At 40.6% G+C, this 16,610-nt stretch overlaps 1 protein-coding gene across 1 annotated transcript; it reads right to left on the reverse strand.

Annotated features, from left to right (window-relative positions):
• Nucleotides 1-8,298: 8,298 nt before the first annotated feature.
• pus7l (pseudouridine synthase 7 like) lies at nucleotides 8,299-13,540 on the reverse strand. The gene is made up of 10 exons (XM_020644051.3): nucleotides 13,342-13,540; nucleotides 12,340-13,165; nucleotides 12,058-12,217; nucleotides 11,723-11,942; nucleotides 11,190-11,288; nucleotides 10,550-10,634; nucleotides 10,200-10,365; nucleotides 9,878-10,004; nucleotides 9,010-9,063; nucleotides 8,299-8,924 (listed from the first exon to the last, which is right to left on the reverse strand). The coding sequence occupies exons 1-10, from the start codon at nucleotides 13,393-13,395 to the stop codon at nucleotides 8,556-8,558; spliced, it is 2,160 nt and encodes a 719-aa protein (XP_020499707.2). The 5' UTR covers nucleotides 13,396-13,540; the 3' UTR covers nucleotides 8,299-8,555.
• Between the last annotated feature and the right edge of the window lie 3,070 nt (nucleotides 13,541-16,610).

A 16,610-nucleotide genomic window follows, 5' to 3' on the forward strand; every position in this document is an offset into this window, starting at 1 on the left:
CATACACACAGACATAGTTTGCAAATACACAAACACACACACAGCTGGGATTTAGCCAACAAAGTAATTATAGGACGTTTAAAACCAGCAGGACCACTGACTGATGGAAAAGAGAAAGGTTGATGGAGAGGAAGGGATACAGGCCACTTCCCTTCCGGGCGGTTCACTTAACGCCTGCATGTTTTAGTGTAGGTGTTACTTGAAGGTAAAGAATAGTTTGATATTAGCTTTTTTCTTTCCTTTGGCTGCAAATTCATGGCTGCAAACCAAAAACTCTTATTAGCTAAAATAATGAAGTAGCCATGTCAAGCACTTCTGCATCGGCAATCAAGTCTTTATGCTAAGTTAAGCTAACTCTGATCAAAGATGTGCATAAAAAAATGGTGTGTCCAAGCACAACATAATTTAAGGTAAAGTCATGTGTTGTAAACGATGTCAATAAAAACCATGTTGGCGGGGGGATTATATTTACATTTGCTGTGGTAGTGAACTTTGAGGAGAAAAGTGTCACTGTGAGCAAAAGAACAGAAAAAAAGGTGTCCCAGGGCTTTATTAATCAACTTAAAACCCCTTTCTGATGAGAGGTAAATGACAATGGATTGGAAAAAAAGGACAGAGCAGAATTGGTGAATCGGATGCTAAGCTCCTGCACCAACACGGAACTCTCCTCTGGTGTTTATGTTAGCTATAGCTAACAGCTAACATAGATACAGATATGGTAAGGCACAAATTCATACACACTACATACAATAAGCAAAACCAGACGCACACAAAAAAATCTATCTACAGGCTACTTAAAGTTCATTGGACCAGGTGCAGTGACTTCCTGAATCCATGGGATTGCTAGGCAACCAGAGAACACATCAGGAAGTGACTGGTCTTGGCTAAGGACTAATAGGACGTAAGTCATAAAAGCCACAGCTAGTTTACAGATTAAATTAACTTTAGACAGATAACTGCAAGGTTTTTCCCGCTGTTTCAATCAATTAAGCTAAATTAGCGAATCACTTCCTGACTCTAAATGTAGAGGAATTAAAGTTGTGTCGACCCTGTTAACCGGCCGTTTGCTTTAGCCAGACCTTTCCTTTAACTCAACATTGAAACAATTACTTGCAAGAAGTCTTCAATATGATTCATTTAGTGTTTATAGCATCTTTAAAAGTGAAAACTTACAATTTGTTTGTCAGTTAGAAATGATTGCAGCATTGATGTGCATGCTTGGATTCACAGTGGTTATATTGTTGCTCTTGTTGTGACATGGTCTCTCTCTCTCTCTCTCTCTCTCTCTCTCTCTCTCTCTGCCTGTCTGTCTCTCTCTTTCTTGCAGAGAAGCTATTAAAAATAATGAGCTTTCCTCCACTTCCCTGTGCTTTGCAGCCAGTTGACAGATTCCTCCACTCTGGCACAGAGTGCTCACTGTACCCTGTCAGAGGTTTAACAGTTTGATTTTCTTCACTTTTACAGTGTGAGAAAAATGTCCCAGCTATAGCGAGAAACCAATTACAGGCTCATGTGCAGGCAGTTTACCACGAGTCCCCCCAGTGTTGTGCCTGAGCGTGTTCAAAGTCTGCTTGTTCGTTGGGTCACAAACAGGGCAGGAAATTAAGCTTTCCCACTGACTGGACAAAATAGTTTGGATCCAAAAGTCGACCGCCATGTCCATTCTGAGTGTTTTATATCATAATTACAGATACAACATTTTAGGATATATTATTTGGCTCAAACACAGGACTTGAACTTTTCATGTTTTGGTTTCTTATCCTCGATCATGAAATTTCCAGGGAAGGTTATCTGAGATCACAGCCTGTTTTTCACACAGTTAGACACACTCTCTCCTCGGGGCGTTCAAGTGCAACTGCTGTTTTCTGACGCTGGCATCAGTACCGCTTTAAACATCTGCTTCTTTTTTAAAACGTTAAACATTAATTCAGAAACTCCAGATTGATCCCTCAATTTGACTGAATGGATATCACCATCAGTACATCTCATTCAACTGTAAATGCTTCCTATTTGCTCTATAGATAACACTGCTTTACATTATGTAGAAAGCACTACAGCATAACTTTATCTGCTAATCAATCTCATTTGACACAGCATTGTTTGTTTTATTTTTCCACTAGTCAATAGCTCAGCTGCAGTTATTAGGTCAGGGGATCTGACACATGCAGGCCTCTCACAATGTGGGACATGGACTCGGGCGCACTAAGTGGGTGACAGAGCAGCCTCTGGGCAGCTCAGAGGTCTGCTGGTTTTTGTTTTGGAATGATGTGGTCCCTGAAAGGTCAGAGGTAAAGTCCTGTACATGGCTCATGTGTTCAGCCATAATTCAAGATTTAGATTCAAAGTCTTTTTTCAAGAATGCATAATATGTTGCCAAGGGAGCGTGCACAAGTCTACTGTATGGAATGCAGCAACAGTGTATTTACATATTTTCTTGTTTCAAACTTTTTTCACATTTTAAGCATCAATTATTGTAATCACAGTACCAGAATTCATTCAAGAAGCTATTTGAAAATAAAAGCTTGTGTAAAAATCTGCAATGTAGGAGTAGGTGCTCTGAAGATAATAACGACTAAACAGAAGATATTTGCATTCACCAAACAGTGGGATTAGTTCTCCATGCTTCCCTTCAACCTGTCCTCACCATGCTCAGCCACCTTTTTCTGTGTACACACACTGTCACGTCTGGGCTACACTTGGCCGTGGATCCTGCAGAAACAGGGCTGACAGGGGCCCACAAAAAAACACTTCTTTTTTTTTTTGGCTTTTCCTTGCACAGGCACAGACATGCTCACAAACACACGTGCATGTTCGTTTTTCAAGAAATTCCCACATGAACGGTCTCATATCAGCATCTGCTGTAGGAAAATCACAGTGAAACCGCCTGCCAATCAACTGTCTGGAGGACAGAGAGGTCAAAGGTCGCTGGGATGTTTATATGTCTAATCATGAACGAGGAGCTGTGTGTCGTTTGAAGTGTTTTCATTACCATGAGCTCTGAAGAGGCTGATCAAACCTGAACATATCGATGTACACAGCAGCAAATGACGGTTATAAGTGAATCAGTCTCTCTGCTTTTTTCCATTTCCTTTATTTCTTTCCTCAGTCTATTCCCTCGTTAGCTCCTTCCAATTACATGTGCAGCTAGCTGTTGTTATCTGCACTTATATTACTCTGCAGAGGGACGTAACTAGTACAAATACTTCATTTCTACTTTGATCAATTACATTTTAATACAAATATATGTATTCATCTTCAAAACAGGCTTGTTACTTTACCTTTAATGCTCTTGACGTGAATTATGGATTTTATTTTTTGATTTGCTTCATTGTGCAACATCAAAACCTAAATTGATGGGGAAATAAAAGATAATTACTTGGCGTATTCATCAGTGCCAATTTAACACAACATTGTTAAAATGCATGAAACAGGGGCACCGGTAGCGTAGTGGTTAGTGCTTGACGTAAATGTGAGGAGAACTCATGTGAATGTGTGATGTCTGTTATTTACAAGAAGAAGTTGCCACAGTGATGAATGCAAACAGCCTCTCAGATTCACAGTATTAACATATTTACTATACAGCTGATTTGCACATTGGAGCAAATAAATAAAAACTATATTTTTCATTATTTGATTTAAATTTAAAGTAATGTAAGTTGAATGGTGTCAAAAATATGACATGAGGTTCTATTAAACTTACCCACACACACAGAATGATGTCCTCAGGGTGTCTTTACTGAAGTTAAAGTAGGAACGACAAGCTTTAAAATGTACAGTTTTAAATTGAACAAATCATAATTTTTTACAGTCTTTTTTTTGCACAAGTGTATTTTCTTCTACATAAATCAATAACGTAATGCCCTCTCACAGCTTGGTTTCCGTTGTCTTTATAGCATTCAATATGAGAAGTAAATATACAGAGATCAAGTTTTCAGAGCAACTCTCAAATTGACACTTAAACAATGTTTTTCACCTTCAAATAGCTTCATCTTGCAAATAGGGGGAGCCATGGGTGGCATGGGTCATGATTTGCCACCCCAGATCCTAAGCTGTGATTGGCTATGTGCCCTGTCACATGCAGGACTTATGTTAAAACCAACTATGAGGGTTTTTTTGTTTTTTTTTTGCAGAAGGCTGCTAGAAGTTTTCATATCAATGGAGCAAATTTTTTTTGTTTGTTCTTTAAATTATAAATAAACTAGATATGATTGGTGAAGTTAGAAAGGGTTAATACGTCACACTTCAGGCCACCCCTGCAAAAGTCACTGCCTAAGTTGGGCCACCCCAGGCAAAAAAGTCTGGACACGCCCCTGGTTGTGGGCACTATTTGGTCAACTTCAACCCACTGTGCTTGCAAATGTAGGAATCTACTGGTATTTCTGTTGTGTTTGTGGTAAAGTCCATGACACCCGATTTTTTTTAACAGAGCCCTCCTTACTTTAAAAGTAGTGAAAGAACAAAAAAAAAGAAGTAACATTCTTATGTGAAACACCCAAACTTTAGCAGAATATTTCCCTCTGTAGCTCATATTGAGAAGCTGATTGAAAAAATGTGTTTTCAGGACCTTAAAGGGCTGGGGGAATAAAACAATGGCACTTGGCCAGAGAAAGCTATATGCTCCCTTGTTCCATTGTTAATGTCTTTCATAACCTCTGGCTTCTTCCTCTTCCTCCATCTCTCTTTATTAGGAGAAGCACTACATTACTCTGCGTCCATGGTAAATGTCTTTCATAAACCCTGACTTTCCTCTCGAGCCTTTGCTCTGCTTTTTTTCCCCGGCTATGAGATGTGTAGTAACGTTGTCATCTTTGCTGCTGAAGTGGGTCAACATTTATCTACAGACGGATGAAATTGGATTCAGCCCGAGGATGGGGAGGTCACTCATCTACTCCTGCATGCGTAGAAGAATCATGTAACATATAACCCTGTTCTTTTATGTCTATAATGTTGAATTAGAGCAATTATACTGGCCAATGCTCTTGTGTACTGAAATAGTATATTAAATCTGTCTTACATTAATTCCTTTGCTTTTCATAAGCCAGAAATGGCAAATAAACAGGTTTTTTTTTTTTTTTTTTTGCAAAAAGAGGAAAGTATACGATCACTTTGCAGGTTGCGGTTTGTGTTTCCGTTCAAATGTTTTGCAGGATTTGGGGCGCTGGTGCGGCAGTGGTCCTCCAAGCGGGCGGCTCAGGTTCGAATTCCACCTGCGGCTCCTTTCTCGCACGTCGTTCCCTTCTCTCTCGCCATGATTTCCAACTCTATCCACTGTCCTATCTCTCCATCAAAAGGCACAAAAAGCCCAAAAATAAATCTGGAAAATAGATTTTAAAACACCTCGATGAAAGTGTAAACATATGCTAAATGTTTCATTACTTTAGATTAAGGGAGGATTTTTTTTTACAGGAGTGTATTCAACAGCATTGGTTTAGCTAGGTTTACCCACAATGCAATGCACACAGGTAACGTGTACAGCTGGAGGAATTTTAAACTACTTATGGGTGTGTAAAATTTGTACAGGGTTGTGAGACTGTATTTGGCTCAATATCTCAGATGCAACATTGGCTTTACTTTGTAAATCTAGATTTCGACCACCATAGAAGTAGATGGGACATTTTTAGGTTTAAATTAATGCAGATTTGTTAAGTCAAGTGATCAAAGAACAAGGTTTGGGATTATTTATTTTTTTACATGGGAACTGTCTAACAATGAAAACAATGACGGACCTTTAATAACTTGATGTTTTATGGAAATGTGGTTATGGTAAGAAAGTGGTCAATTAGCTTAGCATAATGACTGGAAATGGGCGGACAAAGCTAGCCTCAAGCCTGATTTATACTCCTGAGTCAAACCTACGTCATAGCTAAGCCACAGTGTCCTACGCTGCTGTGAGCACAACATACATGTGCGTTGGTGTGCCTGCGTAGCTCTGCAAAACTCCTCCGATTAAGCCTTTTGAAAAGGTCTGCCATACATGTAATGATGTAAATGCAGGAAATATGATGCTAGCTATAGCGGAAAATCACAGTCTGTGTCATTTCAACACGTTGTCACATTTTTGAAAAGGTACAAATCAGGCTTATGTAGGCGTCTGTGTAGGTACAAGCTACATAGAAGTGACGCACTCGATCTTGATTTTGTATGGACATCTACAGAGAAGGTTATGTAATGACACTATAGAGGATTCACCCTGCACACGACTCCTGTTCTGAGTGTGAAAAAAAAAAAAGAAGAAGAATTCATCTGCCAGGATTAAGTTTGACACCTGAGGCAAGAAGCATTAAAACTGTCAACACACAGTATAGGATTAAATCTACAGATGCTACTGCGAGGATTTCAATTATGCACTCTTCCCAACGATGGATAGTGTGTCATTTTGTAACCAAACTCTTAGAGCAGTGAAGAAACTCATTACTGCTAATGTGTGTCTTTGGCAGAGAGTTTAGCTCACAGGCAGGTAGTTTATCACGCAGCGCCGTGACAGGCTGCGTGTTAGAACCAAACTCCAACCAAAACACGCACATAGACAGTCCATATTTCATATTTCTTATAAGTAACAGGTATTAGAAATATCCCAGAGGTATATCTGCTCTAAATTATTTATGAGGGGGGTTTAATGTGCTGCTGTATTTGATTATTATCATCCAAATGTATCATTCACTTACAGACAATGGTAGCTCAATTTGAATACAGATTGGGAATCGATCATGACATTTCTCCGCTTCATTGTGTTTATATATAAGATATCTGCTGCTACTGCTGATGGAGGACATTTTTTCACGTGTGGATTGCATGAACTGGCACGCTGGATTAAGATTTAGATTAAGATAGTGATAAAGTAATTTGCCTTTCGGTCATGTGGAACAGGTGTTGTTTTCTATGAGACATGGAACTCAATGTCATGCTATAGGCCGAGGCTAATCATGTAAAATAGCAAAGATATTGAACATTCACAACTATGCAAGATTTTTTTTTTATCCAAACTTTCTGTATTGGTTTTTGCACAGAAATGTACAGTGTTACAACAATCATCAAAGTTAGTGCAAAAAGTTCTGTGGTCCAGATCCCTATCCAAACCCACCCCATCCCTTATAACCATAGTTCACAACCTACCCCAGTGTCTCCCATCTGCACACACACACGCACACACATACATATTCATAAAGAAATACACAAAAAATATATATATTAAAGAAGACTAAATAGTCAACTACGCAAGTTTAAGCAGAAGACATTCAAATGACCAACAGCAACATACAACAGGATCATTATCATTTTATTGTATTTATTCAGGCCAACAAACCCCTTAATTCTAATGATTCTGTAGATGATAGATTGACAGTCATACTGATGACTGACAGTGGTTTTAATGACATGCATGTTTAAAAAAAGAGTCCAGGCATCCTATTGACCTTGATGTACAGGTATTGATGACGTCCAATATTTTGAACCCTATAGTCTGTGTTTCTATGTCTTCTATATGTGTAATGTTTTTAGTTTGCTGCAAAACAAACTTCCCCCTCAATCAAGTTTAAGCTCCAGAAGTTCAAAGTATTGAAGTGGAGGCTCTGAAATCCTTGCAATGTAGGCAATCATTGTATGTTGTCTCCATCTAGTGGGCAGTACAATACTTACATGTGAAACTCTTGTTTAAATTATGATGCAGCATGGCCGCTTTCACGTCAAAACAGACTTACCACACCGCATAAATGGCTTACCACACCAAACAAAGGGCTCCGCCACGCCACAAGGATCCTCCACCACGAGGGGAAACGGATGGAGAGAGAAGAGACTCAGGTATGGCTACACCTGTATATAATGGTGCGCATGGCACCTCCCCGTAATTAGAGTGCCGGTAAAACTGGCACAGTTCCATACAGCGGTGTGGAGGGAGAGAACCCCTCACTGCACTGGGACACTACAGTTTGCACGCATAGATCATAGAGAGATTGAAATGTCTGCATAAATAATTTCTGTCTGTTCGGCCCAATTATGATTCAATAAAAAAATTCATCCTGTAGTGTTTGGAGAACATTTCTCTGATTTCTCCTCAGCTTGAGAAGCTCTCTTAAGGGCTAAGAAGCTTTGTGAATAACTTCCATTTTTACAAGGATCTAGTTCACTCTTACTTTAAGGATGATAACGTCATGATTCTACGATTTTTCTTAGAAATTTGTCACTAGGAGCAACTCTTACTATCTAGGAGGCTTTGTGAAGAAGGCTCCTGTTTTTCAAAATAATGTAAAAAGGATTGGAAGTAGAGGACACTGATCTCTATTAACTTCATTGAAAGAAAAATGATGTTGGGTGAAATCCTTTTAATTCAGGGCACAAAACACAAATGTTGTTCACGCGGTGTTACACTTAGATTTGTTCACATTCATTAATTGCTCATTATTCTTTTTTTAGTTCCTTTGCTCATTATTTTAACAACAAACCAAAAAAAAAAAAAAAAACAGACTGATAATATGTCACAATATTGGATTACAAAAAAGGTATTTACCACTAAGAATAATAGTTTGTAGAAATACAGCAGTAACAATGTCCCTCGACCTCTAGGGGTCACACTTCATGATCTCTCGGAGGCAGATAGTCGCGTAGCAGGACGAGTCAAGGTCAAAGTTTAAGGTCAGAGTGAGCGAGTCCTCCTTCCCTTCTACCGGTGTACCATTGCGCTGCCCGTCATTTCTCCTGCTACCTCCTGAAACTTCTCCTCCTTCCTCACAGCCTGGTCGATTCAGCTTGTAGCGGAGGTTTCGCGGGCAGGCCAGCAGGGGGCGGTAGCATCCAGGCAGATTCAGCTTGAGGCTACCGACTCTGAAGCGACAGTCGCCCAGTCCGTCGCTGGCCAGTCTCTCCTGGAACCAGGACCCCATGGAGTTTTCTGGATACTTGACAGTGTTTCCTGGCATCGGAAGCAACACCTTACAGAAAAAGAAACTAGTGTGAGAAAAGCAAAAGACAGCCACATTTTATTACCGTGTCTCAAAAGACTTTTGGACTGCATACCTGTCCCAGTGTGTAAACTCCCTCCTGCTCCTCTTGATCTGTCACCACATGGATCTGGAAAAACAAAAATGACAGGATGTTAGAGAAATAAGCCCAATATATAAATAATAAGAAGTTGGAGTTACAATTAAGGAATTAAGGAATATTTTATTAATCAAATGTCAAACAACAGCACCAATGGCATGAACCATCCCCCTAATCATAACACTCCAAGAGGTAACACAGCCCTGACAACACAATACACACACTTATATAAACAAAACAAATACATCGACTTCATCTTAGCACATCACTTCCAAACAGTTTAAATATGATCCAGAACAGAAACCAACACATCACATAATAGAGTCTAAGATCTGTTGTCCTCCTTTCCCCCACCACTGCATTCAGCACCCAATATTCACAGTTTGTATAAAGAGTTTAAACTGACTGAGAGTTAAGGAAAGTAAATGGTGAATGGAATTTGAGGTTTTCTAGTCTTCAGGACTACTCAAAGCGCTTTTACACCGCAGGTCACACCTACCCATTCTCACACTGATGGCAGAGGTTTCTATGTTAAGTGTCCATCAGAAGGAACTAATCCCATTCATAGGAAGCAGCGGGAGCAATTCAGGGTTACGTGTCTTGCCCAAGGACGCACCTACTCTACCAACTGAGCCACAGCCGTGTTATGATATTTAGTCAAACCCAAAATGAATCCACCATGAGCAAGCACTCTGAAACATTTGGCACCACTGGCGGAAACCTTGAGCAGAAACCGACGTATTGGTGAAAACCATTGGCAGTGACTGTGTTGACGGAGAAAGAGGAAAGAGACGATCGAGACAAACAGAGCAAACACAACAACAACAACTTTGGCCTCTCTTACCTGAGGGGAGCTGGTTTCTCCTGTGTCCTCCAGCTTCTTTTGTCCTTGCTGGAACCACACCAGGTCTCCTCTCCTGACGCTGTGGCCCAGAGTGGTTAGCCTGTGTGCCACCGCCTCGTTCCACACTCTTGACAAACACAAACACAAAAGATGAGCACAGCAATCTCTGTTATTTAAAGTAAAGCATTCAACAAGGAACCATTTCCAAATGAAGCATCTTGAAATCAAGTCAGAAGTACACTACGTTTTGGTTCAAATTTGGTGAGTTTGTTGACTATTGCATAGCCATTATCATAAAGCATCAGTGTGCATTAGTGCTGACCTGCTGCAGTAGGCGTGTGGGTAGAAGACTCTGGTGCTGTGGGGCAGGCTGAGCCAAGCCTGGGCACAACCATCTGGACCTGTACCGTAGCGGTTCAGGGCACGGAGCATCAGTCGCTCCCTGGCCTTTGATAAGGGCATCAATGCCAAACACTCCTTAGCGTTACCTGATACAGAGAAGCGCAAAGAAAAGAGAGGGGTACACAGATTCAGAGTAAAGGAAATGATTTCATTTGAGCAATTGCTGGCAGAACTGGACACCTTTAACTCACAGGTCCTGGTAATCAGCTTTCATCTTATATCATCGTCGATCATTTCGAGGGGAAATAAGAAACAGTCAGTCGCTCTCACCTGTTTGCAGGAAGTGTCTCTTTGCCTGGTTCTGAGGATCATCCCCGCCTTCCTCAGGAGTGAAGAACAGACGAACAGCCCCGACCTAACCCCCACACACACACACACATTACATACATTCAACATTATCCAACGACACCATACGAGAGCCTGACCGATAAATCAGCCAGCCGATAATGTCGGCCGATATTAGCAAATCTGTGACTATCGGTATCAGCTACATTTATCGCAGACATGCGCTGATATTACGAGCTTTATTCACCAGTCAAACAGCATTTCATTTTAGTATCATTGTATTTCAATAGCAGTTCTCGTTCACCAGCAGAGGGCGCTATAAGGATTACAACAAGCATTATCACCCTGCATAGTATCGAGCGCATATAAACGTACATGTGCAGTTACTTTACAATCTTGTCTTCATTATTTATCTTTTTCCACAAGTGTTGGATAACTATATTTTAAGGATCAACACAATACATGTGTATCTCTATATCTCTCTCTACAGATCCAAGATAGATCTAAGAAAGGTATCGGACAACTCTGATTTTTTTCTCTCCCTAAAATCGACAACGGATCCAGAAATTCACACCGTGTGAACGTCATGGTCATCATGTACATAATGGCTGTCTACTAGACTTACCATGTCCTCTTTGAGTAAAGCCAGCCCTACACAGTCAGACTGAACACTCTGCACGGCCCCAAACCTCTGTGGACCATAGTAGTTGACAAAACCTCTGGCCTGCAAAGAACAAAAGAGAACATGAGTGACTTGTTTCATCACTAACACACTTCAGGTACTACTGAGCAGCAGTGACAAAGAAACAGCAAGCATCCCCAATTTAAAGATCCAACTGATGAGTTGTTAATGTTCTTTACTGGTACAGAAAATCAACCACACGCTACTGACACCCCACAGTGGGCTTAAAGGCTGAATACTAAGTGGACTTTTCACTTGTGAAAGACAGAAATGAAGAGAAAAAAGGATAGCATTTTTGTTAACATGTGAAATACTTATTGTGCTGGTGCAAAAAACCTTCAGCTGTGATGTTGGAAAAGACAAAACTGTTTTATATTTCAAGCTCTCGAGTACAGGCATGCATGCGACGATGAAAGTAAACAAGAGTTCAATGTTTCAAGTCTCAAAGGGTCAAAGGGTCAAAAGAATTTAAATACCTTCACGTTCTCCACTGCTTCTTTTATCAGGGCTGCCAGGCGAGTGTGTGTGTTTGCACCAGGGGAGTGCGTGTCGCTGGCCCCGTGTGCTCTCAGGTCTCGGACCACCAGGTCAAAGTGGTTCCCCTGCAGCCGCCCGAGCCTGAGAGGCTCGCCGACCGAGATGATCTGGGACAGACGCATGCCTCTCTTCTCAAACTCTGCTGCCTTCTCTTTTAACCTAGTGATGGGTCAGTGAAATAAATATGCATGTTAGGTCGTCTCCGGATTTTGGAATGGGGGGGGGGTCGGGGGGGGGAAGGTTCCCAAATCAATCAGAAAGAAAACAGAAGTACCGTTGAGGCGAGACCTTTTTGACCACCATGGACTGGTACGTGATGGCTCTCTTGTCTTTGATCCCGGCGTAGGTGAAATCTGACGGCAGGACCCCAAGAGCTGCAGCCATGTAGCTTATAGCCTCCAGAGTTTCCAGGTTCTCCTTACACAGAGTGAAAGCTGGAGGAGACACACACAAAGACATCAGAGCAATTCAATTTTCTTCAACTGCAGCATCTTGTGTGCTTCGATTTATTTGTATTCATTCAGAAACTAATGAATACAAATAAACTACTTCATACCAGTATACACCTCCTCTTCCTTTCGGTCCTCAGTTGTCCTCTTCTTCGGCCTCCCTTGCTCTCTCAGCCTGACGGTGATCGCTGTGGTCCCCTGGTCGTTAAAGCTTTTCGCCTCCACCAGCTTCCCGAACCTCCTGCTCAGGAAGTGGTGCACCGTCGTCCTGTGCTCCTTATTGTCGTCAGGCCCAAACGTATAAGACGAGCCCCTCACTTTGGCGTCGATGAACCTGAAGAAGTCCTCCGCTTCGTCTTCAGTGACGAGCTGGGAGAGCTCCCTGTAGTCCGGGTCTTCCCTCACCCTGATCTCCGGCTGGATGGTGACGGTCATGAGGAAAGGGAAGCGGTGTCTGACAGCCCGGTGGACATTAGCTCTGTGGTGTTTGTCGGAGAAGTATCCCAGAGAAAGCTCTTGCTTGGTTGTGTTTTCATCTTTGAGAGTCAACACAAACTGCTCCAGCTCCTCACTGACCGCCTGACCTAAAATCACACTTAGATCAAAGCTGCATGGACTGGGAATGGTGACATCTGCACCATAATCAGCATCGTCGTCATCGTCCTGTGAGACTGAGTGTTTGTTTTCCCAGCGCTTTGCACTGGTGTCATTGTATTTGTGAGAGGAGGCACAGGCTGGCGGCTGTGTTTCTGTGTTAACACACTGTCCACTGATGTCAATCTCTGTCACCACAAAGTCTTTGATTAAGTTTTTGATGCTTCCCAGGAACCCTTCGTGGGTCGATATGAAGCATGCAGGGACGTTTGCAGCACCACTGTCCTGCTTCATGGTCACTTCATCCAAACACTGCAGAGTTTTCACTAAATGCTGTTTCTGAAAAGGACGTGAAAACAAATGTTTCAGGCAGTCAGAATTGAAGCACAACTTAAAGTAAATTCGAAAGGTTTGAAAAGATGAAATGCGTCTTATTTCTGCTTATTACCGGGTTATGCAGCTGAATAAGCGGTGTGTGTTTGAACAGTAATTTTGTATTAAACAATAAATCCTACCTCGTCTTCGCGCGGTACCTGTCGTAACAAAGAAAGTAACTCGCTTTGAAGCATTCGAGTGGGATTGAGAATTTAAATTTGAAGGAATGACAATAACGTGTGTCTTTATCTCCACTCATTTACTCTCTATGCCCGCATGCGGCACGCAAACGAGAAGCTGTTGATGTAAACACAACAACGCTGAAACAATTCACTCCACTTCCGCATCATGTGACCGTCATGTGACTTTTCTTAAAGGGGCCGTTACTATTTCGAAAACCTCTTTTCGACCAGAGGCTGTATACAGCAGGGATGGGCAACTTTGGTAGCAGCAAGGGGCCACATTCATTTAATTCTCGCTTGCCAGAGGGCCAAATTAAACGATTACAGTCAATTATGTCTCAAATTAACTCAACATACGCCAGTGATCAAATATTATGATGGACATATTTCTGGTTTTCATGATTTCATGGCAGATTTCGTCATGTTTTCTTCATGTTTCCATTTAATTGATGTGTAAAAAATTAACCTGAGGGCCACGTTGAGGGTTGATGGGAGCCACATGTATACAGTATACATTAAGCATTATTTATATTAGATAGCCTCAATAGGAAACAGGGTTATGTCCTTCATTTGTAGAACGGTCTACTTCACCAACACTACAAAAAGGGAAAGCCTGGAAATACAAAATATGAAAATGACGTTGAAAATCCTAATATTGTGTAAATACATGGTTTATCACACTGCTTATCTTGCCTTATTGCACAGCTTTATTGGAAGATAATAATATAAATTGTTTCTTTTCCACAATGATAATAATTTGCATATAATAAGACAAGTTTAATAGCTATAGGTCCATTAAAATGCTGCTGAGCTTTAAATCATTTCTAAGGGAGCCTAAAAACAAGAAATGTGAAGATGTCAAATTTTGTGACAATTGCAACAGATCATTTTGTCAAAAATGGTATGATTGTCCATACACTGAAATATCTTGGCTCTGTGTTGTTTTGTTATAGTTTTCATTTACCCTCTTGATCTGCAGTATTAATTAAATATGCTCTATTTAGAATCACTATTTTAATTATGTCGATAGTGAATGGGTTTTAAGTGAAGACATTAACAATGACTTATATCAGCAACTACTAAGCAAAATCCTCTTCCTGATCTATAACTGGTTATATAAGCATTGCCGTTAAGACAATTACTACAACGAGAGCGTTTCCTGAGAAGTAGGCCAACCCCGTGGATGTGTGGTTTACTGGCAGCACATGTTTTTAACTTTAGCCCTGTGGCTGAGTCTTATGTCATAAATCACTTCCCTGGAGAGTGCTTTTGTTTCTCTGCACACACTGTCATCTTGAGAATGATACAAGTCTAACTTTCACTATGACACAATATTCAGAAGCAGGCTGGCTGATATTTGCTCTGTATCTTGTCAACCTGCACAGTTAGTTATGTGCGTAACAGCCTTGGCCTCAGCTTTCCCTGTGTTTTCTTGGGCCAAGTTTTCAGTGCAATCCTAACACAGACGGTTATCTTGTCAGCATCTAATCACAATTATTAAGTTATAGCTTTAAACTGTGCACATTTCCTGACATTTTTAATGTCAAGACTTTTCTTTCAAATCAGTTAAAGGAAGTCAATATAACCATTGACCTTTTATGTGAATAACCTTTTTTCTCCTTATCTTGAACCTCATCTTTTGACCTTTGATGATATAACATTTTTCTTTACAGTAATTGAGATTTGAGTGATCATGAACTCCTTCAAGAAAAGATGACCATATGAGGAATGTCGATTAAATTTGTCCAAGATAAACACATCCCAAATAACCAGAGGATTGGGCTACAGTATGTCGTTCTTAATGCTTCTTAAGAAAAAAAGCGCATCATCCGCTTTTTGTTCTGAATGATTCCTGACAGACAGCAAGACCAGAGGCGGTGGTCACTTTTCTATTGAAATCCTTGTATCATTTCTAGGTCGTTTAGTAAAATATTTTTCATAACTTCCTGCACACTTAACAAAACAAAATGTTACAGAGTGTGATGTTCTTTGTTTGAGGTCCTGAAATGCCCCGTGACAGTGATTCCAAAGAATTCAATATGGAAGATGATGAATCCTTTAGTTGACACAGCTGGAGCATCAGTATTGCTAACATGCCCCAGAGGTAAAAGAGAATTCATAAACACTGGGAGTTAGGGAGAACACTAAAAATGTCTGCTTGTGTATCTCAGAAATAAAATGCGTTAAAAAAATTCTGAGGCTCTAATATTACAGCATGTAATTTGACTCGGATACACATAGCTCGTCGTAATAGGTTGAGAGAATCTTCTGAGGGTAAAATAAAAAGATCTGTGTTACAGGGTAAAGAATGGAGATTTAGCAGCTTTAGCCTAGTTTATCTTAGCTTACCTTTGCATATGGATCATGCCTTTTTTATACAGCATTGTGTGTTGGAGAATAGTTGAGAAATGGCTACTGAAAAAAAGGCAAAAGTTGTTGTTTAAGAAAGGAGTTAAACACCAGCTCATGTTTTTTTTTTTTTTTTTTTCAGGTTTTATTGCCAGGACTTTTGTGAGTGTTATTATGAAATACAAGGTTTCTGTCAGTGCTGGATGTTTCATTTCAGTTCTCCCTGGACATGACATTCAACTATAATCCTCTATTCATCAAAATGTTGCAAACATATCTCTGGATTTTGAATGTGGTTGTGCAACACTTATTCCAGAGAACAGACATGGTCCGAGCAGTTTCAGTAAATCAATGAATTTTTGGCCACTTCCCTACTTTCCGCCCACAAACATCCTCTGGCCCACAGCCTGCCTTTGTGCATTCATTCTTCGATCACCATATCTCCCTGTAGAGTTTAAGCCACAATCTTCTGACAATAATTCACTATCACACATGAAAAGTAAATGTATGTATCTGTGAATCATTTACTAATCTTTCCTGATTAGAACAGAGGTGGATGGATAGATATTAGATAGATTTTGAATGTGTGGGTGGAACCCTGAGGAGAGGCAATGTGATCCAGAGTGAGACAAGTTCCATCGTTCTTCCAGCGGCAGACAATAACGGCTTTATTGGGGTCTACACAGCAAGTTGAGTCTACACAGCTCTTCCTGTTAAAAGAAGTTTTCTTTCAAAGCCGTTGTCCAATCAGTCTCTTCCTCTCTCTGTTTGTTTGCATTTTTAAGACTTCTCTCATCTGTAAGCCTTCTCCTCATCTCCTCTTTCTTTACTAATTTTCCTCACATATAAAATAAAGTCAGCAGCATAAACTCTGCTCA

Source organism: Labrus bergylta, chromosome 23, assembly GCF_963930695.1.
Source record: "Labrus bergylta chromosome 23, fLabBer1.1, whole genome shotgun sequence".
Taxonomy (NCBI): Eukaryota; Metazoa; Chordata; class Actinopteri; order Labriformes; family Labridae; genus Labrus; species Labrus bergylta.

Coding starts and splice junctions, on each gene's coding strand:
- pus7l (XM_020644051.3), bottom strand. CDS start 13,395: ATGCTTCAAAGCGAGTTACTTTCTTTGTTACGACAGGTACCGCGCGAA. Junction 12,218..12,339: donor GGAAGAGGAGGTGTATACTG/GTATGAAGTAGT, acceptor TGTCTCCTCCAG/CTTTCACTCTGTGTAAGGAG. Junction 10,635..11,189: donor CTTTACTCAAAGAGGACATG/GTAAGTCTAGTA, acceptor TGTGGGGGTTAG/GTCGGGGCTGTTCGTCTGTT.